The sequence below is a fragment of the Vanessa tameamea genome, chromosome 5 (assembly GCF_037043105.1).
Source record: "Vanessa tameamea isolate UH-Manoa-2023 chromosome 5, ilVanTame1 primary haplotype, whole genome shotgun sequence".
NCBI lineage: Eukaryota > Metazoa > Arthropoda > Insecta > Lepidoptera > Nymphalidae > Vanessa > Vanessa tameamea.
The window spans coordinates 12,586,012-12,611,882 of record NC_087313.1 but is presented as its reverse complement, the minus strand read 5'-3'; the positions used below and the strand labels follow the sequence as shown (position 1 = coordinate 12,611,882).

Here is a 25,871-nt window from a genome sequence, read left to right as displayed (position 1 = left end):
CGTCAACTTTCCGGGGTCGGGTAATATCCGAGACCGCGCTTTCATAAGCTCAACCACTCTTCAACATTACATACAACAATTATGAGAAGCACTTACCTTCGACCCCGTGGATTTTCGCTGCCAACGTCGACAGCACGAGCCCGATGGATAGCAATTTAATCCCATAATCCGGTATAAAGTTTCTCGACCACATCTTGTAGCACAACATTCACACATGGATCACACACATTTGTTTTACTCCTTCTATGTCGTTTAAACACTAAATTATCAACACTTCACGGAACTAAATGTAAGAACTGACACTTCATTTTGTTTATAAACTATTGTTACGTAGAAAAAATTGGCGTATTGGTCATTTTAGCGGTAAAACACATTCAAATAAAACGTAAATCCCGACAGAAACATGCGCAGCCGCGTCCTGCTCGCATCTGACGGCTTTGTTCGTAAATACACAACGTACGGTAAATCAAAATGGCGGACCGTGCTCCTGTGTGCGTAAGCGCAGCCTGGAACAATAGCTATTTCGCTTTTCAGACCTCTTGCTGTAACGTAGGATGTAAATTTGTATATTTCGCTAGTAATTATTAGTATTTTATGTGAAGAAACTAGATGGTTTTCGTTAAAAAAGCGTGAGAACGCTAACACGCACACATAGAAAGTTACGCGAAGGAATGTTGATTCAATGGAGAAATCAAGCAATTCAACTCGTCGTTCGCGGCGAATAGAGCTTTCGAACTTAGTAGTTTCGCATCCACGACAGAGATGGCGTTGCTTGTCCTAGCGTTACTATAGGGGTGAATTTAAAAGGACAAGGTTCAATGGAATATTATTATCTATTCTGCTAAACATGTAACAATAATTATTTTGTAACGTATTCATTCGTTTATTTTAAGATTTTCAAGCATTATTTATATGAAGTATTAGATTAGATTTTCCATTATTTGATCAATAATGTCGTTGCTACGGCATAATATGTTGTACAGAAAATAGTATTGAGAATCGTTGACAATTTAAAACGTTATAAAAACTAAAAATGGTGACTTGTTACCAGAAACATCCATTCGAAATAGAAACGGAGGACAAATTAACGACTATAAATTCGAAAATATTTGAAATCAAAAAGAAAATCCAACTATCAGGTCTGTTTGCCTTCACAAAGTATTTATAATCTTAAGTAATATCTAAACACTAGCAATACCTGCTCGTGTGAATTCATAAAAATATTGATACTATTTATTTTAATGGTAGTTACGGTTCAACAATCAGTGGACGGTTAGCCTGACATAATCATCAAGCTGAAACCATCATCCATGCCAAGCCTGCGATAACCTACCATCAGAACGCTATGACTTGGCGATGGGCCTTTGTGATATTATCTACCAGACGGGCTTGCATCTGGTAGATAATATCACTTATAGCTTATATCACCTCTAAACACTTCGAAGGGTGAGTGGACCGGTGTAATTACCAGGCCCATGAGATTTATAATTTACAACAATAGTATTTTATATACTTAATATTAAACTTAACACAAACTTCTTAACTATAATATAACATAAGTATAATATTATATGAAAGCCATCATATAATAAATTAAAATAAAAGCATCATGAGCTATCCAATATTAGTATGACGCGAATGAATATCAATTAAGGAGTTCGTATCGTACTAACATCATTAACGATTACTTAATAGCTTAGCGTAATTATTTTCTATTATGTTGATTAGATCGTTATTTCAGACTAACGACTGTGTAAAACAATAGTAGAACGACAAACTAATTAAAAAAATATGATACTGACATTTACTAATTCAGTATTTATAGAATAAAGTATTCAAATGAGAATTAACCATTGATTGCAGATTCAACCCAAGGAACCGCCACTGACTTTTCATATGCTTAATTTGTTTATCGTGCTCAGCGGTTGAAGAAAACATTGTGAGGAAACCAGCATGTAACGGTTGCCAGTCTTTTATAAGTGTAATTTAGCAGCATATTGATCATCCTTAAAAGGAGATGAGGCCTTATTCCAACAGTGGGATATTTCCAGACTGTTTACATTACATTAGTCAAAAACGTTTTACTACCTGAACTAATGTTAATTTTATCTGATCTAGTGGTCACTCGCCATTTATTCTAGTGTAACATGTTACAAGGAATATAACATTCAGTATACAGTGGTTGGCAATGCATTGCCGCGGTGAGATATTCTTTCAGTGTTGTTTGAAAGTTTGAACTAGGGTCGTTTCGTTCGTTCGAACATATGCGTTATGGGGTCTAAGGGCGACATACTATCAGATGACTCATTGACACGTGGCAATCTCATACACATCGTGATCAAATAAAAGTTTCAGTTATACTTAACCTACGTCGATAAATTTTATTTAATATTTCTAGAGGGTCAAAGGAAATCTCACTATGAGGAAAACGAAGCCGAGAAAAAACAGAACAGCGATCTAATAGACACGCTTAAGAAGGAGATACGACTGAGGCTAGCGGAACTGGCCCAGGCGAGGCAGGTGGTAAGCGACGAGGAGGCCCAAATCAAGAAATTCCTCAACGACGTCTGCCCTATAGGCAATAAAACTGCTGATAAAGTAAGACATCCTCAAAATTATTGTGATTAACAAATCTTTATTGAACAACAATAAGTCTTGACACCTGAACAAGTCAAACTTTCTCGGCAAAGTCAAACTTTGGTCTAATGAGACAGAAACATGTGCATTTTACATGAAAGCAGTACTACCAGTTTTAAAAATAAAGGCGGTTCTTCATCATTCATTCGCCTACAATCTAAGATTCAATTTTGAATATTCGCCAGCAGTTGAGTTGCGCACTGTAATGCTCAGATCTTCCGACTCACTTATATATTCCTCGAATCAGTTACATCACAGGCTGTTCCAAGTGGACAGTTCCAATATTCAAATAAATGTACACAGATTAACCTAATAAATACACTTAATTTATAAATAGACAAATTAAATTATGTACCTACATATCATGAACGCATGGAACGCATGGAAGCCAGTTTAGAAAATATAAAGGATTTAAGAAATTAACGATACATCAAATAAGATTTTGTAAAAATTCATTCAAATAATTGGATTTTTTTTTTCAGCTGATACACAATCTCGACTTAAAAGTAATCGAACAACGCAAGATGTTAGATTTACTTAAATACGAAAAGGGAAGTAAAAGGAAGAGGCTTCGGAATCTCGAGAAAGAGTACGAGATGTTGCTCATCGAAAGCACTAAGAGTGATTTAGTTAAATCGAAAATAACGACGAAAGCTCGAAAGGTAATAATACGTACGGATGACAATAACATAACAACTGATATTATGAATACAATGTAAGTTTGTTCGTTAAGCTTAACTACCCACTGATCACCATGAATCATCATAAATATTTACTTTAAATAACATTACCTACATTTCTATGTTATAATATTTTGGTAAAACATGTCTTAATAATGGATTATAATTCATCTTATACTCCTAAGTGCCTGTTCACATGCACGCGGTCACGATGTGGTCGCCATGAATCCAAAATATATTAGGTAATATATGACTTATAAAAACATCTTTTACGTGACTCCGCGACCTCTTTTGTTGCAACGTCAAAAGAGTAAATCCTCTCCTATGGTAATATATTACCTAAGGTAGGTTTTTGTGAACATATGCTGACGTTATGGCACGTCACATAACAGTGACTTCAGACTTTGAAGGTGTAACAGATATTTGATGAAATAAAAGTAAGGTCATACGTCAATATCAGTGTTGTAATAGTCAAACACTGTTGCATCAGCCTGAAACTTTTTCAGCTGATTCTCGATCTGTAATTATTATGTATATATTTTTTTTTTTGATGTCTTATCTAAGCGGATTGATAAATAGGCTGTCTGATGGTAAGTCACACCACCAACCTTAGGAACTAAGATGTTATGTAGGTACCTTGTGCCTGTTACACTGCCTCACTCACCCTTCAAAGCGTAACACAAGAGTACTAAGTATTGCTGTTTGGCAGTAAATCATATGATGTTTAGGTCGTACCTACCCAGACTTATTTGCACAAAACCATAAACTGATTCGTTGTCTCTTTGTTTTATATTCGTTTGGTTGAATTATTATCCTTGCCAAGAAAATGCATTCGCCCAACTATCATTAAACGTCTTGTTTTACTTTAGCAATTTATAAAACAGTAGGTACACATAGTTGTGAACTTTCAGAATGTATCTCATCTCGAAAACGAAATACACAAAGTCCTAATACAATGGACCGAAGCGGAACTGGTTAAGAAAAAATATTTTTCGATCAGGTAAGATTGTGTGTAAAAGCATCTCAAATTGAGATTATTTTTATATTGATATATTCATTTGTGTTACAGACAGGCCCTTGTCGAAGATTCAGTGAAATTCGAAAGTTCCCTTTCGCGTATAGAGGATCTATTAAAAAAACAAAATGAGGAAATAAAAAAATTAGAGGTAATTTGAATAATATAGATATAAGAGCTGTGGGTGAAATAAGGATAATTTTATTTACTTACTTCCCGATCGCAGCACCATCTGCCTGTTCTATTCATCTTAATCACACAACCATTAAGGTGTTCAGTTACATAAACACGTAGAGACAATATAAATATATGTATAGAAATAAATCAACTAATAGTACAAATCAAAGTAATATTAATTAGGTTCGCTATATCTTATAAGTAAAACTAATAATTTTGTGTATACCTAAATTTCATTGTCTTTAACTAAACAAGACAGAACTGAATAGTGATAATTATTACTAAACACCAATCATCTCATTTGTGTTTTGCCTTGAATACTGCGATTTCAAATTACGTCTGTCTGGTTTTGATTCGTTATTTACTTGACAAATATTTAAATGAATTTTTTTCTGACTGCATTTTCAATTCTGTCAAAGTCTTCTGTACAGCTTTCACGTACTCGATCGTGAACATGTCCAGCCCTCTGTTCTATTGAGCCAAAGATCCTGCTCATTAATAAGAGCGGATCAGGTGAGTAAGTCGTTCTTGAAACAGACCCGCGCTCGTGTGTCGGCAGGTGGTGCGCGAGGAGGCGGCCGAGAGGCGCGTGCGCGCGTCGTGCGCGTCGGCGGCGGAGGCGGCGCGCGCGCACGGCGCCGAGCACGGCCGCGTGGCCGAGCGCGCCTTCTACGCGCAGAGGTTCGAGGAGCGCCAGAGGGAGCTCGAGAAGCTGGAGAAGAGGATATTTCCGCCGGCGAGTATGGAACATTACGTTTTTTTATATAGAGCCATACCTTTTTCTTTTACACAGCTACGAACTTTTTTATTGCACTTCACTTACGTATATGTTAGATACAAATTGTTTTTAATAAGAGCAGATTTTGAAACTTATTCATAAAAAAAGGTCTCGTTTCGTTTTGAGGACGTTACACGATCTCCAAATATATTTCTCTAAATTATTTTATGAAACGTTCTGATTTCTTCAAGTGACAAACAAACATATATAACATCCATCTGAACACTACATACGATTCTAAGTCCATAACAAATGGAGTCCATAGTTTTTACCGAAATCAATTTTTTTACACAGACTTATATAAAAATTAACATGACTTTTTTTTAATTTTAGTTACTATGTTTTTGGTCTCCGTTTTATTGAAACAGGTGTGCTGTTACGTTTTAATGGTTAAAATATTTCGTTAAACTAATTTACATACATCACCTATCTTAAATTTATGGTGCTACTTATCACCGGGTTGATGACATCTCATTTATGTGCCATGTATATGCAAATATACCAACGCCCCGACACTGGGCGTTAGATGTTATTTTATATTTTAGTTTATAGTACAATTTTAGCTGAGCCGAGATGGCCCAGTGGTTAGAACGCGTGCATCTTAACCGATGATTTCGGGTTCAAACCCAGGCAGGCACCACTGAATTTTCATGTGCTTAATTTGTGTTTATAATTCATCTCGTGCTCGGCGGTGAAGGAAAACATCGTGAGGAAACCTGCATGTGTCTAATTTCAACGAACGAAAGATTTAATAACATAAATACCTTCTCCTCAACGGGAGAGGAGGCCTTAGCCCAGCAGTGGGAAATTTACAGGCTGATTATGTTTATGTTTATGTTATTACAATTTTATTAGAATACTTAACGAAAAATTTTGACAGGCATTGAGTCGTCCGACATTGTTTTAGTGACAACGTGTGACACTACCCGCAAATCCCGACTTATTAACCATTTTTCACCCTAAAAATTATTTCCAAAAATCCTTTTCTGAGTATTTGAAATGAGTAATTCTGCTAAATTTCAAATCAATCGTACTTATAGTTTCGGAGATCTCGTGATGTATGTTATTTATATTGTATTGAATACCTGGATTATACAGATTTCCGGTACCATACTACTTATAAATAAATACTATATAACTATGAATAAATAAATAAATAAGGCGTATTATTCCGTACATGATTAATTGTATGATAATAAAACGTCATGTTTTTATTCTTGATTTTCATGCTTATGATCGTTACATATTTATTTTTTTACATTTCGAATCGGTGATTATATTACATTCATTTTAATACAACATGCCAATTCAAAAATTGAAATTAGACAATAATAATCTAGTTGAAGTTTTTTCGCCGGTTCTTTAAATGCCAAGATATTTTCTAGTCCCAGTCCGGTTGTAATGTTCTTATGTTCTAGAAAATGTAATGCATCTATAATTAAAAAAAAAAATTATAATATTTGAATAAATTATACTTTGATTTGGATTATTTGATGCATCGTGACATTTAACACAATATTTTCAGATTACAACACACGAGGATATAATTAGATTTAATTATTCGACCTTATTCTACAAATCGTAATATGTTAGATGAATGAAGTATGGACGATTTTTATATAGATATCATGTAGATGACTTGCAGATACACGAAGCATATCCCAGATGTGATCTGACTAATAATAAAGAGTTATACAAGTGCTATATTACGCTTAACAAAAACTTATAAGCTGTCAAATGTTCCAAAAGAATGTCCAATGTTATCTATTGATATATCAACTTTTTAAATTATTATGCACTATCGGAAACAATTAGATTCTCAGATAATTAATGAAAATATAACCGGAATGAAGGCTATGAGTGTGTTAGATGATGTGTTTTTCATGATCTCTCAATTTTTTTGTGTTGACATTCATCAAAAACCAAAGCAATGTCATTTTACAAGTTATTCATATAATTTCACGGTCACTTGGATTATTATCGGTACCATTTTCAAGCGTATAATATATTATAAAACACATTGTTAACACAAGTAAATAATTATTTAAAATTGCATTGCTTTTCTGCCTAGAAATATATATTTTTTAAACTGTTTCGTGAATATCTAGTCACTCAAGCAGGCCCATCTCTCCACGTTAAACTGCAAGTAAAACTTAAAATCAACCTTATAAGCTTTTATTTGTATCTTTGTTGTAAATTCGAGCGTCATTTAAACTAATAAACACCGATAATTTAAATTAGAGGGTCAAGCCTTCGTGAGTGTAACTTATATAATATACAGAAACGGTACCAAAAATCAACCTTGAGGCACTCCTTGATCTTTAATTGCCTTTTCAAGACAATCTACAAATAGATAATTTACAATGAAGTTTTTTTTTTTCTTTTATACTGCATAGATTCGAAAAGAACTTTGTCAAACGCTTGACAGAAATCAGTAGAAAGGAATTGTTTCGAGAACGGTTTATCAGTTTGATTTCCCATTCATGAATCTTTAGAGATAATAAATTACTGTTGCCGAGATAGTATTTGCCATGTATGGCAACACATTGGCTTTGTAAAAACCAGAAGATTGGTAATAGACCAGTGTTTTAACATTATAGCTCGAGTAGTTGTTCAAAATTATTATTGTTGTTAGCAATTATCTATATTTGTTTAACTTCTCCCTCCATAAGCCCGACCTGTACGACAAGAGTCAGCAAGATCTACTGAAGGGGATGCTGTCACAGAAGAGCAGTCAGCCGCTGCGCAGATGGAAGAAATGTTTCAGAGACTCATGAAACTGACAGGTAACAAAATTACAAATATCAACAATAAAATATTACTGGAACTGGATGCTAGCTCGTCTATTTCTCGTTGTGATTTCGTATCTTGAATCAATCATTTTGGTTGTGATTTTAATGAGTAATAAATGACTTCTTTGACATTCGATTTGAATCAGAATTAACAATTTGGGCGAGATGTGTTGAACGTAAGGCTTTTTACATTAGTAGAAAAATATTAAAATTTGATAATATAGCTTATAGTTATTTATAATATGTACATCACAATGTGTGATGTTGTTTCATTCTGGGTATTACAGACTTCTTGATCATTCCCATGCATTAAGCACCAATATATATTAAACTCACTTCTAATCAGTGAGACCGCGATTATGATACTATTCTATAATAGCAGATATATACCATAGGAGTGAAATTTTAGGAGTAAATGAAGCTGAGGAAGTCTTCGATAGATTCAGAGCTCAGAGAGAAACATCCAAGAGATTGAACTATCTACAACAAACAACAGAAGAGGAAAAACTGCAACTAGAACAAACGCAGACATCACTCATGGCTGAACTGGAAGGCTACAAGTTTGCTTCAGTAAAAGATAAGGACGAGTAAGATGTCATTTTCACAATAACGACTTGCTAATGCAAAACTGATGTGAATTCTAGGCAAATAAGGTAAAGTTATGTAGGTCGTATGAAGGTCGTCTTCTTGGCATCACAGTAACAGGCGTAACCTATCACCTGGCGTCTTCAGGTCTATATTTTTTTCTGTACGCCTGACAAAATGTTAAATAGTTAAGACAGCAAATAATAACAAATAAACAAAGTTACTTTCGCAATTAGTTAGGATTAAATAATCTATAATATAGAATATACTAAGAATTACAATCATTTCAGGGGTCAAGAGGAAATAACAGAACTCAAAGCTAAAATAGACGAAGAAGAGAAAAATTACCGAGAACTGCAAGAGAAGTTTGACAATTTGGAAACTTTCCTGTTGGAAATCAAGAGATTGCTTTATGATTTATGTAAACTGTTAGATGTGAGTCGTTATCTTGATGAATATTAGCTTGAGTTTTATAGTTGACAGGAAACACGTCAACGAATTTCTCGTCAATTAATAAACAATTTTAATTTAACTGTCTTAATAAATTAGATCAAGCTCAAGATGAAATCCGGTTTATTTTCGGAGCCCGAAACAATTACCATTCATCAAAATTCAAATCACATGTTAATATAAGATTTTGCCGGAAACTCTATGCTATATTTTTCTGAGCTGTTATATATTTTGAAAGTAATTAACTACAAGAAATGTTCATAGGGTCTTTATTAGTATCATACTGTCCCTAGGCAAGTGACGGACAGCTTACTCTTCTAGGACTATTAGCACGGCGAGAGACCTTTTGACTGTTTGGCCTGTTTTGACGTATTTTATTATTTTTGTAAAAACTGTCTGTGTGTAAATTTCGTTGTCCTAGTATTTAATATTTGACAGTACACCAGAACGCTATGTTTGAGGTTCTATGCCGGGGGACTCTGCAGTAATAATTATATGTCGTAAATAGTAACTAAACAAGATCAAGAGATCAAGGGTGATAATTATAATGTCATATGAAATTACCCAACCAAGATATAATCTTCTTCGGCGAAGCGGTTCAGCGGCAGCCTTGGGTCAGAAATACCCTTACCCTAATATTATTTCTATAATTTTTCATCGATATCCGACGTTGATCTTAAGGTGATCGGTGAGTCAGCGCTACCGGAGTGGACGGCTGAAGCGCGAGACGTCTCGGCCACGCTGTCGGCGCTCGCGCAGCGCTACGCACAGGCGCGCGCGCGCGCGGACACGCTCGCACGCACACACGCGCACACCGTCGCCGGCGCTTCCAACGTGAGATGCACGGAAAAATTCCATTACACTGTTTTTAAATTTATATAACTACTCTGTGCAACTAATTCAAGCTATGCGCTTAAAGGAAACGACTATTGGAGGTTCTAGAAATCGAATTCACGACTACATCACGATGGCAAATTGCTAAAAATAATTATTATTATATAACATATACATCGTGTGTGATAAAAAATAAGGCTATAGAAAAAAACAGCACAATATGAGAAAGGACTACTATTATTGCTTTATTTTGATTTGAGTTGATTGTCGAAAAGTCTCTTTTATTACCGATTCCTCAGTCAACCTTACGTCAGGGGTCTTTTTATCACATCAATAATATTTTGAGGCAGAATTCTTTAAAATAATATATTATTTCCAGACAACAAGCGGCGCTCCCTCTGTGACAGGCGTGAGCGCTCGCAGTCCGAGTACGCTGAAGGAATCTGAGAAAATCCTACCCACTTACAAGGAGCTGGTCACCAGAGAACCGGTCAAGCCTCCGCGTAATTATCCTTTCATATCATTATATATAATTAGAATATTTAATTCACGTAATACGATGAAGTCCTCGTGACTGATTCCGACCATGGCGCTTATTCTGGTCTTGATTTGGTAATGGAAACCGTTAGATAGGTACCCAGACCCACGAGGGAAAATCACTGGCGACGCCCATCTTTTGTAAGTATTGGAGAACCTATGGGATCCTGTTAATATAACATCCGCGACCCCTCCCATGCTCCACTCGTGGATGTCGTCCTACACGGGGCCGACAAAACAGCACACGTGAGGCTTCACCTCATGTGTTCATGGGGCATATCTATCAGCCCCGATACCCGGGGCTGACAGAAGCTAGCCAACACAGTTTCGCATACATTACCAAGCAGTAAGCAAGATATCGTTATCGTTAGGCCTTTATGTAAAATTTTATATAATCTGTGCAGGCAGTCGAGAATGATTAAAAAACATAGGCACATTTGAATACACAAACCATTATATATTTTAATTTAAAACTATCTAACGTTTTCAAACGCGAACACATATAAGTCTGATGGGGCCACAATCAGACACGACCGAGAGAGACAATGGAGCTAATTAATTTAAAACATTCCCGATTCTATATCAATCCAACTTCGCCGCAACCATAACTAAATCATTAGTAGGGAAACGGCTAAACGTTATCGAATACTTTTCGATTTGATTGAGTTACAATTTGTTATTAGAATTGATTGAGACCTCACCCATTGTGTGTACATTGATTACTTTTTATAACTAAAGGTATTTATGTATAATTTAACTGCGATTTCAGCTTCTGACGAAGAAGAGGACATACCATCTCGGTGCTACTTGAAGCGACAAGCTCAATTAATCATTGACACTAGGTGCAGAAGGAAAGGCTTCCGTACGCCTTATCCTAGAAAATGAACGGTTGACTTTTTTAAATTACTCATTGTTAGGCGTATTTCTAAATATTGGAATATTATATAACACCTCGTTCGTAATATCTTTTATTTTTTTTTGATCGTTGTAAAAACGCAAATACGCTTGTTCTCCACGTGAACTGGCGGTGTCCGCTCCGTCTCTTCAGAGGACTTCATTTATTATTCGTATTGCTTGATGTAAGTTTTATAAATATGTATACATTTATATTACAAGTTGTTCAAAATCAAGGAGTAATAAAGGAAATTAAAATATATTCTTTTATTTTTAATTTTTGACCAAAGATAGTATTATATAACTATTCACACAATAGGGCGCGCCCCTTCACGTTAAATCAATTATATTAATACAAGTCTCAGTGGGCGTAAGACGAATAAGAGGAAAGACAGCAAAAAAAATCTTAAGTTAATTTTATTATAAAAGCTAAGGTCCTAAGTTTTTTTGTCTATGAATTATTGATTATAAACTTGCTTTTCTAAAACGATCAATGTAATGTAACGAACATTTCTTACGATCCACATATATAATAATAAAAATATAGCTTTATTTATTCCATACATGCATATATTATAAATAATAATAATAATAACAGAAATTAACAAATAGATCTTTAGTGGTAAAATCAACTTTAGTTTTTTAGTCATATATAAATGGCAGATATTCAAATTTTAATTTGCGAAAAAATGTAAAATCCATCCAATTACGGCAGTTCTATTTTTTATTTATATACTTACTTGATACTTATCAAAAATATTAATTCGAAAGTAATCCTGAATTTTGATGCAGTTTATGAGACCGACAGTGTAGCTTCCATTTGCTCTAGAAACGTACAAACCAATAATTATTGGTACAATTAGAATTGGCCATTCTAAAAAACATGTATTTGACGGACGCTGTCAGTAAAACTAATACAATTTGATAGCACTTTACAGAATCATTTACATTTTTTATTTTATATAAATACAATATAATTTATAATGCATTATTGAATTGCATTAAAATGTTTTGTCCGCACAAGAATTCCTATTTGCAACTTGTTTGCGCGATGAACCCGCGGGTTATAAACAAAGCGGTTGACATGGCCATGCAACACAAACATTTCGATCCTCACACGGGTATGAAACGAAATCACATTAAATAACTCACAATTTATAATGTAACTAGCTTAGTGTATCAACACTCCTCCTAATTTTATACATAGACTAGATTTTAATTTCAATTTTTTTTTTTTAAATCTCTACAGACTAAGCAATCGTGCCGTCTTTTAGATTAATTTAATTTTGTTTTTAATTCTGATTTGTCAGAATTATTTATTCATAGCGATACCAATACCAATATTATTGCCTTACATTTGACCTTGCAAATTGAATAATATTTAAAATTGAATGTTGTTTTAATTAACGTTAAACTTATTAAAGATATAACCATTAGAGATCATATGAATTTTGTATTATAGAAATCCCGCCCGCCCAAAGACTAGAGTCGATGCAGCCGTCTCTGTACGCACCGCAGGTTGACATAACTCGCGCCCGCTTGGGGTTCGGACGTGTCGGCCTCAGGCTCATTAACAGAGATCTACACTCGTCAGACTATCTTGTTCAGTTGCAGGCCATACACAGTATATTGGACCAGGTATTTTTGTTTAGTACCATCATACATAAATTGTCCTACATTGTAACAGTCCCAAAAATGATTTCCTTTTTTAATCTGTTATATTTGTTTTTTTTCACATAATAGTAAACGATTTTATTTTAAATGTGCCTAGAATAAAATCATGGACTGATGGGTTTAATTTGGAAACTATATTGTACAGAGCACGATTACTGAATTACTTGTACAATTTCAAAGATTTAATAACATAAATATTAACTAATACCTTACCTTAACCTAAGATAAACTTTATCCTCCTTTAGTTTCCTCTTAAAATTTGTTAATAGGTTCAAATATCAGAGAAAGCGATGTTCCTAATCAATTTACAAGTAGTTTACCGTCTAATAGATTTGATGCAAAACAAGAACCCTGTAATACGAGAAAAGATATGCCCTGGCAAACTTTTACCAAGGGCGGAAGCAGATCATGACGCGACCAAAAATATTCGAAAACCTCATGTGGTTAATTATGAGAGATCGGTCAGAAATAAGATACGCTGCGGCGTATACCCTGAAGACTCTCACGAGGGACAGATGTTCAAGCGAAATCATCACTGAAACAGATAATATCATAGAAAATTTACTTAAAATGGTAAAAAATGAGCACGTAGGAATTGCGATTTTGTATCTCAATACTCTGGAGAATCTAATAGATTGGAACCAAGTACCAGCTTTGAAGGCAAACGCTTTTCAAATAATGTTGAAACTTTTAGAGAATACTGATCCGAGAATTATCAGCGGAGCAATGGATTGCTTGACACAAATCTGCAAACATGATATCGGTAAAAAATTAGCGGATATTTACGACTTGACTAACTTATTACGACCTTACCTTGGGTCACCATCAATTGAAGTCCGCATTAGCGCTGCGGGTTTATTGGGCTACACCACGCTGACGACACGGTCCAAGTGGCGGGCCAAAGAGTTCTGTGGCGACTTAACTAAGCGTCTGATGTTGTTGTGCATTTGCTCTAACAAGCCGACTCTGCAATTGAGATGTATGCATGTTCTGATAAACCTTTGCGAATGTCCCGATATCAGACACCATATGAAAAATAATTGGGAGAGGAAAGTTCAAGCGATCAAAATAAGGAGTCACGAAGAGTGGGACGGCACGAGTGAGACGACGAGTTACGGATTGGAAACGGGGCATAATTATAGGACAATGAGCATCGAAGGTGTCGAGACTATCAAGAACGATTTCGGCGACAACGCCGAGGTCGTAAACGTTCACAGTTACTTGAGACGATTACATGAAATGAAAACGAACTTACTTATCGCAATCAACCGGAAATCTTATAAAAATTGACAACTTAATTATATATGATAAATAAAATTACACGATCAAACTGTTTGAGCATTTATTGAAATAATACATTGAATTACATTTGGTATTTAACTCGCTACATTTTTGTGCCTTCGTTGGCGAACTTACGGATATTCGTTCGGTTATTTCCATATATACAAATTTTTACCCATACATACAAATATTAAGTTGTACATCACTATACTAGGAATCTTTAAGATTTTACATTAATATAACTGGTCTAACAATCAGATATTAGAGATTTATCTAATCATATTCCATATATTAAGCCTTATATAGTTATTGCGTACTAAGTACATAATACGACGTACCATATCATCGTTTGAAACACAAGGTAGAGAGAAGCTGCTATGTATAATATATGGCACTACGTACTAAACGATGTCTATTTGATAAATAATAATAATGATTGATTATTTAAAATATATTCATACATGAACATCGAAAATTTTACTCGCCATAAATGTGAGATCTAGTCCAAGCCAAAATATGGACGATGTTCGACGACTAACTACTTAAATGTGTTGTAACTTTATTGAATCTATTTACGTCATTGTTTTTCATTATAAAGATATTTTGAAAGTTTCAATCTAATAATGAATATAATTGGATACTTTCACGCCGGATTTATTAGCAAATCATTTTGCAAATATTAATCGAATTTGGCGTAATACAGTAACTATTATACCAACCGAAGTTACACATACTTAATAGAATAATAAAAAGCTATTCACAGCGGATTAACTTTGAAACTGATCACAGATATTCTTTGGAATATTTTAATTTCATTAATTACGGTTACAATATATTCCAAGGTTTTTTTTTTCTGTTACAGTCAAACCTTTCTTCCAGTCAAAATTACATTTGACCCGAGACTTTACCTAACGTTTAGGGGGTGACTAGTTAAACAATGCTGTCTTCTTCTTTCGTCTGTCAAATTGGTGATAACAGAGAGAGACATCGGCATTTAACTAAACACCCGCTGCAAATATAAGTGAGAAATAATTTTATTGATATTAGCGTGCTATCTTTGAGTGTTTGTGTATCTAAGGACCTCCTAAATGACAAACTCACATATACTAAAGTCTTCTGTATTATATCTATTTACTTGTGCGTTTTATGCGTAGACTATATTTAGTGTTTATTATAATCTGTGTATTTTAACAAAATATTAATAATTATAGTTTAACAGGATGATTACGATAGAATATCAAAATACATGTGTCCAATTTTAAATTTCTATAAGATTAAATATCTATGAAAAGTGAATTTAGCAATATGTTGCTAACAAATGTTATCACCTTGATATGTGATATGATAAAATGGAAACAGTGTTGGAAACACAGAAATCGCCAACTATTTAAGTGCCCCAATTGGCTACACATCATAAATAACTTTTTTTTTTTAAATATAAACCTTAAACACTATGCACAGTCGTGGGCTTTCCCGATTGGTTTTAAATGTAAGCAAATACTTTGAATTTTTAGTTACATACAAAAATCACGTTTGAAGCAAAATTTACAAGACAAGTATATGAAAACGGAATAAAATAAAAAAAATAAATGTCTTTATTTCTATACCGGAATTCTTTCCATTATAAAATAAAACCACTATTTTTTTTTTCAATTTACAAACCAAGAACTTAATATTCTACATACAACTTGCCTTTGTAGGGTTTAACTTTATAATTCATATGTAATACTCCAATTAGAATACATATAATTTAAATAAATAATTGAAATGATCACCATCAAGTGAAGTTTATCCAATTAAGAAACATTGTATTATCAGTATCAATTTAATATCATTGCAAGTGATCTCGCATTCGAGACAGCCAGTCAGCGCTCTCTTTCATGCTGTGCACGTGATTGTAATTCACCTTGCGCTGCATTTAATCGCTGGAAATTTGGCAACCTTTGATTTGCAAACACTTATTCATGACGTTCGTTTCTGTAATTTAGTTGTCAATAAACAATAATTTATACAATTTTATAATATTGTTAGTGACTTCCGGAAGACTTGCAATGGTTGCAAACACAAAAATTGCCAATTATTTCCACAGGAACGCTCCATTATAAGGGTCGTACAATACTATTCATTTCGTAAAATGTCATTCGTACACACTAGTCACTATAAAAGTTCCAGCCGAGCGAGGAAGCTATTCAACGCTCTCTTTCTCATCTTGCACGTATTTGTAGAGCGCCTTGCACAGATCGTGCAAGGTCGGGTCTCATCTACCTCCCCCACGTTTGTTGAGGGGGTCGTACATCTCTGCTTCGGAGTCCATTTCGTCCTCTGATAGCGAGAGGGATCCGCCTACACGACGAGTGCGCAAACCCTCCTGCAATGTCAATATTTCGAATTTAACATCGTACACGAACAATTGCAAAATTCGTTTTTAATAAAATGTGTTATATATATTTTTTTTTATTATGCCAAATTTGAATCTTACTATGTCAGAGGACATATGTAGTTAACTCATATTCTTGCGTTCACACGTATAACATTCGTCAGACCATTATAAAGTAATTATAAAAAAAATCTAAAGCCAGTGTGAAGCCAATGAACTAAATTCTAAAATATCTATCAGTGTCTTATAAATGTGTCAAAGATACTTAAAATGTATTGAATTAAAAAATTTAAAGGAAAAGTGCAAATAATGACGTAGTCTTAATTTTTTTTTTAAAGTAACAATCTATTTTTTCTAATTACAGAAAGCGTCTTATAAAAGTTTGCAGAATGATTAAAAACAATTTATCGACAAAACAAAACGAAGAAATATTTTTTGACAGTGACATTTCTTATGTCACAACAATCAACACTTATAATTCTTCATAATCATGTAATTATATTAAACAATTGACATTAAGAACCAAACATAAATAATCCACCCACAATGTGATTTTCTTCGTTTCCGTGACACACATATATTAAATTCAATACCTTCATTACGATAATACAAATTCACGCTCACAAGAAATTTTCAAAAAATCAAACCTACCCGATTTTAAATTGATTCGACAAAAATACTAGACCAGTTACTGAACCTCTAGTGTTTAAAAGCTTATGATGAATCTAAGAAATTGACATGTATGTAAATTATAAATCTACGATAAAAATTCAATTTACAAATCTCTTTATATATGACTATACATTATTCTCGAAGAAATTGTAATCGATTATGAACTATAATTAACCGATATCGATATGTTTCATGGATCGAATATTATAGGAATCATAACCGATTCAAATTAGTACACTGACAAACTCTTCAGTATCATAATATAGATATATGATATAAACCAGTACATTAACAAGACCTTTCGGAATATTTTATTTATCTCCAAACATCGATACAAGATTATATAGAAAAACAGGATATACATTTGTAATTGTATTTAACTAAAATAAGTTTGTATTTTAAATGTTGAAAAAGAGTAACTACTGTGTTTCTCTGCCGGTTCTTCTCGGTAGAATCTACATTCCGAACCGGTGGTAGCTTTACTTAATATAGCTTGAAAATGAAGATTAAAAATGCTTGTAAAAGCCTCCTTGAATAAAGTCTTTACATGCCTTTACCAAAAAATCTGACAGCTGTCAAAATATATTTCTTTGATTTATTGTACTATATGTATTGATGTAGATGAGACAAACATAGAGATACACAGAGATAGAGGGAGAGAGAAAGAGAGAGAAATGAGGTAGTACGTCCCAACCTTACTTTATATAAATTATCCTCTATGTTATTGTAGGAATAATTCCATCAAAACAGACTTATTAAATATCGGATTAAATTATGTTAATTTTAATATTATTTTATATATAATACATTTAATTACATATTTTGTGAAACAACAATATTAGATATAGAAGCAATAAATATAACTAAGCCATTAACTTCAACAAATATAAATAATTTTCCTGTAAAGTACAATTGCAATTTAAAAAATATCACCAATTCGACACATAAACGAAGACCCTCTCGAATTATAATGAGCCCTAATGGGCATCTTGAGTACTAGAGCCCAGTAGTTAAGCTGCGTTTACAATAAACGACACAAAGCAAGAAAGCTAGCCCGATGCATTGTAGGATAGTAGCAATTAGAATAGTATGCTGGAAAAGTAACATACATATATACTGATTAATGTGAAGTGGTTTTACTCGCCGTAACGAATACAATGAGATAGAAAAAATATTTTTCTGGTTCATATGAAGTTTCCCTAAAGCAATAATAATACTAGTGATTAATGTTGAAAATATAAAAAGTATTTTTTTTTATATCGAGCAGATATTGTTTAGTTCCTATCCATGTAGACATTTCACGATGAATGCCTAAGACGGACATGAAACATTTTTCACTATCTCAATCCAATCACTATCGTAAATAAAATATTTTTCCCCAAAAGCTCAGAGTGCACCGTCAACAAAACCAAAAAAAAAAAAAAAATTATAAAAAAGGCTAAACCCAAACTAATGTGCCTCGTGCAGCTCAATAAGTGCCCACCAGTTCCGTGTCGCTGATCCACGCACCGCCATCCTCTACGCTTGACGACATCTACAGTACAAAACATCGTATTCTTCATTCGAGATATAAAACTAAACATTTCTTACCCATACACTGATTGTGAGATTTTCACTAAGACCTAAAGATGGATCACACCAAGAGACACAAAAAGCGAAGTACTAAAATGGTTTGTTTTAATATTTACATGATTTTCGAGTTTAATGTTAAATAAAGTGAGATATTTATTAAATATTGGTTAAAGTATCTGTACAAAATATTTATAGCATATCATAAACACTTATAAAAAGTAACCCTCTTGATGAAATCAATTTGTTCATAAAATAACTGCTCTAACTTCTTCAGAAGGCTCACGGACGGGGTGCTCGCAGTCGAATGTTTTATCTCAATCACCTCATTTTTAAAATTTGTAGATACGAAATCGATCAATATTATATGTAGTGTTAATAATTTAAAAACAATTATTATTAATACTGAAATATTTAACCGCTTATCTATTTATCAAGGGTTGACGTCATCGTTTCGCACCGTTAACCACCCAAAGTCTGCACGAAAGCTCGCACGCAGTCGGTACTCACCTCGAGGAGCCCCCCGCTGGGCTCGGACGCGTACCCCTCGAAGTGTCGCTGGTCGTCGTAGTCGGACGACGACGACGACTCGTTGTCGACGTCTCGCGCCGTGCGCACCGAGCACACCATCTGCGCCAGGTCCGTGAACGTGTAGCTGGAACGTCAGCGTAAATATGGTATTAGTATCATCGATTGCTCGCATCCGTTCTGTGTGATCGATATCGGTGTGGCGTTTCAGAGCTGTGCCAGAGAAAAAAGTTGGCGAAACTGAAGGTGGGGCCTAATATTTTAGTCAATGAAAGGAAAACAATAACGTTCTAATAATAAAAATGAAATCTATCCAAACAAACCTCTCAATTTAGAAGTTTAAGAATACGCATCTCCAAAATATTCCAAAGGAGATAAAAAAGGTAGCGGTGACCACTCAACATCCGGTGCCTAACTACGACACAAAAGAATCTCACTCGGTGAGCGCGGGCGGCGCATCGTGCCGACGGCCCTCGGCGGCGGCGCCGCTGACGCCCCCGCCGCCCCCGCGCCGCTGCCCCTCGAAGTAGGCGGACCCGTGTCGGTAGCCCACCTCGCGGATTTCATCGAACGACCCGAACTGCAGCGTCTTGTACGCGTCGATCGGCGGTCGGATGTATTCGCAGTAATCGGATTTCTTCACCTCCTGAAAACAAAAATAATTTAATGAGTAAAAAAAAATCTAGTAATACATACAAGTTTAGAAAATATGACCTTTTCGCATGACGTGTTGCGAAGTATATTGTATGAGCCCCTTAATATCCCGGCACATGACTGATATTTACCATTAATACCACTCACCAAGATGCTTCACTAGAGATTCGAGTAGGTACCCGTTAAAATAATACGCATATGATAATCCACCTCCATGCACAAAGCCGAAATGGCCCAGAGATTAGAATGCGTGCATCTTAACCGCATGTGCCTAATTTCAGTGAAAATCTGCCACACGTGTATCCACCAAGCCGTATTGGAGCAGCATGGTACTCCTCAAAAGGGAGAGGAGGCCTAGCACTGGGACATTTACAGGCTGTTAATAATCCACATTTTTCATAAATATGAAAAAATATTTTCCACTCACCTCCAGCTGCCGATTGCAAGATACATAAGCGAGTCTACTCTGAATGTCGGGAAGATTCGGAACTTTAACCGGTGTCGTGAATGGATTCCATCTGAAACATTCAATAAACAATAATAATTCAAGAAAATATTTAAATTAACGGAATAAGTCCGAGGGTATGATTTGATGGTATTTTACCGTTTCCAAAGTAACCACCAGCCCGACAGGTCGTCTCCATAGTTTGTGAGATCGGTATCGTCTTGGGAACCCACATCAATAGCTAGGATGTGTTTGGCACCAAGAGATCTCATTACATCCGCTGAAAATAGAAGTACATTAATATTACTCCTTAAGGAAGATTATGGTGATCTATACGTATAACATTTTAGTAGCATTTTATAGTATTTTAAAATTAGGGTAGAATTAACGAATTCCGAGAAGTATCAAAATTTGCACAGTTGTTAAGTTAGTTCTACTGTAAATAGTGACTTAAAAATTAAGTATTTTTTTAATATTTAGTTAAAACAATTGAGACAAATTTGCTGTTAAATGTGCCAATTAGGCCAACTATAACGTCTATGATGTTGATTATTTCAATTTATATGCCAATAATGATACTGACAATTGACTAACTCACCAAAAATATTAAATAAACAAAATCAAAAGTCAGTATCATTCGCTTGCTCTTATCCTGTTTGACAAACTAAGTCAGCAGACTTTAAGGCCCGATGCATTCCTGGTGCTAGCCTGGGAATATTTTTGCTAAATAAATGAATAATTTATATTCAATAGTACGTAAGACTACACACCAACCTGGTACATTGTTAACGTAGCAACCGTCCAAAAGTAGATGACCGTCGGAGGGATCACAAATCGGTGGAAATATGCCTGCGATGCTCATCGAAGCGCGACAGTATCTCCATAACATGCCTATTTCAAACACTGATGTACAATTTTGTCCGGACAATTCGTCGTTAGATGGCAATATTACGCATTAGCGATTGTCCAAACAAATGCCAGTGTTGTCATCACTTACCTTTGGAAACTGAGTGTAAATATTTAATGGATGAGTATTTTATATAAATTAGTTAAACTATAAAATTATCTATGGATTTCATAACGACCCTACGCACAATATGACCGACAATTCTACCGTTAAAAAAGAAGACCAGACAAGAAAAATAGTCTACTACGAAAGGAGACAGAATAAGTGATAAAGAATTAAAACAAGGAAACTACTAAAGAATATTTACACTCAGCCTAAAAACGATCGCTATGAGGCTTCATACAACGAACAACCTTTTCCGATTGGTCGACTTATGAACGCACGTTTTCTACTGTCGTTTCGTGACGAACGATCGAAACGGTGCGTTGTGATTGGTTTACCTGGGAGGTTGTTGACGTAACCGCCGTCCAATAGGAGGTGGCCGTCTACTGGGTCGCAGAGAGGGGGCATGTACCCACTCAGCGACATCGAAGCGCGAATGTAACGCCATAGAGAACCTGCGGCGCGCGCATTGCTATTAATTATTGCTGAAGGCTTTCTTCATTTAATTTTAGCCTATTTTTATATAAAATTTATACATTTAATGCATATCCCAAGTAGGACGTTCTGAATTTGAAATAAGTAAATATATTATGAATTCTCTAGGTAATATTATAGAGATTTAGAAAAATGTAGCCTCAATTATAATTAATCATTATTGTTTAATTCAACTTTACTACCAGCCGTACCCAGTGCGATTTTCAGTGCAAAAATTATGAAACGCCTATAAATATAACAATTCTGTGTCTGTCGATTGATGTATTAACACAATCCATGGAAAGGAAACAGTGATATGAGGAAGAAAGTACTTGACCTAAAATACAAAAAAAATATTTAATTATATATCTAAAATTATAAAGTAATTAATTACACAATTAAATTTATCATTGTTTTAAATTACATTAATATATTTTCGCTTGAAATTATACATGTTAAATAAATAAAAAAGTTTTTTTAATAGAATCTTACATAAAATACAACGAAAGCTTACAATGAACAAATGAAACATTATTTAATCAATAACTAATCACTTTGCTGACGATGAAGGCTATGATGATGAAGAAACGATCATGCTAAAAATGAAACGACGTAAACACCAAAAAAATAATTTAGACTTAAGTGCTAACTATAAATGAATCATGCAAATAATTTTTAGTAACTGAATCCACTATAAACGACCTTGGAATTTCTCTCCCAAAAATTAGTTCACATTATGAATGTATTGTGAAATTTTATTTATTAAAACGAAATCTATATTAGAAATGTAATATTTACGTCCTAATTATTGTGTTACCTCTAATATATGCATGCGATAAACAACTCTAAACTTTACACGTAGAGTCTAAATTGCTACGACGATAACATAAAGGGAATCACTACAGTGATGATAGTTTAAAACAAAGATAAAATGAAAAAGAACCACACTCATGCATAGACATGAAGATGGAGACGTGTTATGAAGGCGAATGCAAAATGAACGATAAATCTATTAATCACTTCCAACCCGACATTGTGGACGTATCGAAACAATACTCTACATATTAAAATATCTCCCAAAAATTGTAAGCGTTATTCTGTAAACCAATCACAAGCGCTCGTTGTTTTTTTTTTTTTTTAAACATATAATTAATTCAGTAATGACAACACAAAGCAAATGTCGGATTCGTTTTAAGAAAACAAGATACGATAGCTTTTAATTTTTAAATTAAATAAATATATGTGTGTGGGGGGGGGGTAAATAGAAAAAAAAACTCAATACTAGCGTACACTTAACTTCGTAATTGGTAAACACATGAATGCAAGTGAGTGTGGTTATGAGAAAGACAAAACAATATCACTGTAGCGGAATTAGCGGTGACTAGCGAAAACTCCGGACGAGGGCAAGAAATTATCGTTTACTTGAAATCTTTCTTATCTGTGATTCCCCCGTCGAAGTCCTGACGTCACTGTCACCATAGATATTGACGATCGTATGGAGGCATAGACAAATCCGCGGTGCGAACAAAATAAAACATCACAGAATAACATCAAACATATATAAATATTGATATTTTTTCTGGCACAACTGGTCAGCAGGACGCATCGTGGTACACAAATAAGCGAAACTTGCATGCATTAAACATTGAAACGTGACGAGAATCATAAAATGTTTTATCGTGTTTTTGATATTGTATTTATGTCCCTTGTCCAATAAAAAACTATTAATAAATAAACAATGTTTGGGTTAGAGGATGTGCTAAAGCAAATTGTAATCACAAAATAAAACAATAAACACACAAAAAATTTCCTGTCCATGAATGTGTTGTGTTAATTAACTACATATTATGTAAATACAATATGAATAAACTTAATACATGTTGGATTATATTTGCAGTCTTTGGAATTATGGAATCTATGGCCTATCCCGATCACGTGGGGAGTACAGACTAATAAACAAATTTGTCGTTGAATTGACGCGATATCATTGGACATCTTGAATTATTAATTAGCACTTGGAATATTTCGGTGAAGTTGTTAATAGAGATATACTTGTACTACAAGAGTTTGTAGTGCAGAACAGCAAAGATATTATAAAATCTTATGGAGTATGTAATTCTAAGGTTTGATTATCTGTACTCGAGTGGATGGGGTAGGGTATACTAGGTAAATTCTTATCAACTACGGCTCTTTGAAATAAAATCAATTACAATGGAAAATTATTCCATAAGCTAATGTAAATGAAAACAAGGTATATTCTGAAACTTGGTACTTCAACTCGTATAATTCCTTCTAAAAAATATTTATAAAATTAATTATCATCCGAATATTTATGCAGATAGTTTATTTCATAATATTTTTTAGCTATGCAATGACGTTTGTCTACATAAACGGTTTAATCAAATCAAGATTCCGAGAGGATTAAAACACTCACCGTGCCGATGGACTCTCATACAGCTAGAACTGATGTCAGTGGTCACGGTGAAGTACGGTAACCACAGATCCTCGATATGGACCTCGCCGTAGGTAGTTTTAATGGTAGCGTTGAACTGTTTCCCGGAGAACATGGATGTGGCGGGATACGTAAGGTCAAGGAGCTGTTTACCCCATTGCGTCATTTTCTGGAAACATTTCGAATAGTAAAAGCAGATATTGTGTTCTGATTTAAAGGGTGGGTAAGCCAGTGTAACCACAGGTACGTGACACATTGGTCAAGTCAGGAATGGTTAATATTTCTTACAGCACCTAATCTAAGGGCGGTGGTGGCACAGAGGCCTGCCCGCTACCTATATCATAAAAAATAAATTTGTACATATTTTATGTGATTTCGTAAAATTTAGATACAATACAGAAAATAGTATTGGTTTATTAATATTAAGTTTCTCAATTTATCATTGCTATGTAAAGTTGATACATTCAACTTTTGACTTTGTTCAAATAAATACTACGATAAGAAACTTACAAATACGAGTAATTCGTCCATACTTTTTTAGCATAACGTTGTAGGTAGCAATTCTTATAACATATTGCTCATTCTTTGATCAATTAAACTTACAGTAAAATAATTTACTGTCGATAGGCAGTAACAAAATCTCAAACCTACCTTTGACCATTCTCTAGCCTTCTGCGTAACAGTCGTGATATTACGTTCCATACACCACAGCGCTCCCATGAATGCTCCGATGCTCACTCCACCCACCATATCGATAGGAATGCCAGCTTCCTAAAAAAAAAACAAACTACATCAACATTCATGTACACGCCGCCGTCGGTCGCGTTTGTGATCACGCTGCCGTCGGTCGCGTTTGTGATCACGCTACCGTCGGTCGCGTTTGTGATCACGCTACCGTCGGTCGCGTTTGTAATCACACTACCGTCGGTCGCGTATGTGATCACGCTGCCGTCGGTCGCGTTTGTGATCACGCTGCCGTCGGTCGCGTTTGTGATCACGCTGCCGTCGGTCGCGTTTGTGATCACGCTGCCGTCGGTCGCGTTTGTGATCACGCTGCCGTCGGTCGCGTATGTGTTCCCGCTGCCCGTGCCGCGTGTGTACCTGTATGGCGCGTATCATGCCGACGTGCGCGGCCCCGCGCGCGCCGCCCCCGCCCAGCACGAGCCCCACGGCGGTGCCGGTGAGCCAGCGCGCCAGCCGAGAGAAGTCCGAGTGCACGCTGGCCTCCGACATCAGCACCTTGCTGTACAGCTCGCTCTGTAGTAGAAGTGAGTGACGATCTTTTCAATTGATCAATTTGTGACTCATTACAGGCTAGGATATTATCCCTTGAAAAATTCTTATGTAATTTTGATCC

General features: G+C 35.0%; 3 protein-coding genes and 1 pseudogene across 12 annotated transcripts in view; 2 read left to right on the top strand and 2 right to left on the bottom strand.

The window, feature by feature from the left end:
- The window catches only part of LOC113404413 (neurogenic locus Notch protein), a 114,987-nt gene extending 114,433 nt beyond the window's left edge, over nucleotides 1-554 (bottom strand). Inside the window, exon 1 of the mRNA XM_026645294.2 lies at nucleotides 97-554. Within this exon, the coding sequence (XP_026501079.1) occupies nucleotides 97-208 (112 nt within the window). The 5' untranslated portion in view covers nucleotides 209-554. The remainder of the gene's footprint in view (nucleotides 1-96) is intronic.
- A 304-nt stretch (nucleotides 555-858) lies between these two features.
- LOC113404511 (myosin-11) lies at nucleotides 859-11,458 on the top strand. Its single transcript, XM_064220945.1, has 12 exons — nucleotides 859-1,139; nucleotides 2,399-2,598; nucleotides 3,120-3,299; nucleotides 4,229-4,317; nucleotides 4,387-4,483; nucleotides 5,069-5,249; nucleotides 7,960-8,073; nucleotides 8,489-8,666; nucleotides 8,955-9,099; nucleotides 9,796-9,948; nucleotides 10,328-10,451; nucleotides 11,255-11,458. Exons 1-12 carry the CDS (start codon nucleotides 1,034-1,036, stop codon nucleotides 11,368-11,370), a joined length of 1,683 nt encoding a protein of 560 aa, XP_064077015.1. The 5' UTR covers nucleotides 859-1,033; the 3' UTR covers nucleotides 11,371-11,458.
- An 844-nt stretch (nucleotides 11,459-12,302) lies between these two features.
- On the top strand, nucleotides 12,303-14,343 carry LOC113404510 (uncharacterized; annotated as a pseudogene).
- A 2,123-nt stretch (nucleotides 14,344-16,466) lies between these two features.
- LOC113404509 (neuropathy target esterase sws) overlaps nucleotides 16,467-25,871 on the bottom strand; it is a 33,547-nt gene continuing 24,142 nt past the window's right edge. For 4 of the 10 annotated variants that reach the window (XM_064220947.1, XM_064220948.1, XM_064220952.1 and 1 more), the window contains 10 exons: nucleotides 25,616-25,771; nucleotides 25,166-25,285; nucleotides 24,497-24,683; nucleotides 21,927-22,043; nucleotides 20,739-20,859; nucleotides 20,562-20,652; nucleotides 19,918-20,126; nucleotides 19,463-19,607; nucleotides 18,867-18,917; nucleotides 16,467-16,702 (listed from right to left, as the gene is read on the bottom strand). In XM_064220947.1, coding sequence (XP_064077017.1) covers nucleotides 16,592-16,702; nucleotides 18,867-18,917; nucleotides 19,463-19,607; nucleotides 19,918-20,126; nucleotides 20,562-20,652; nucleotides 20,739-20,859; nucleotides 21,927-22,043; nucleotides 24,497-24,683; nucleotides 25,166-25,285; nucleotides 25,616-25,771 — 1,308 coding nt within the window. In that variant the 3' untranslated portion in view covers nucleotides 16,467-16,591. Of the gene's footprint in view, nucleotides 16,703-18,866; nucleotides 18,918-19,462; nucleotides 19,608-19,917; nucleotides 20,127-20,561; nucleotides 20,653-20,738; nucleotides 20,860-21,353; nucleotides 21,471-21,926; nucleotides 22,044-24,496; nucleotides 24,684-25,165; nucleotides 25,286-25,615; nucleotides 25,772-25,871 lie in introns of all 10 variants that reach the window. The other 6 variants (XM_064220949.1, XM_064220950.1, XM_064220953.1 and 3 more) reach the window with 3 other exon arrangements.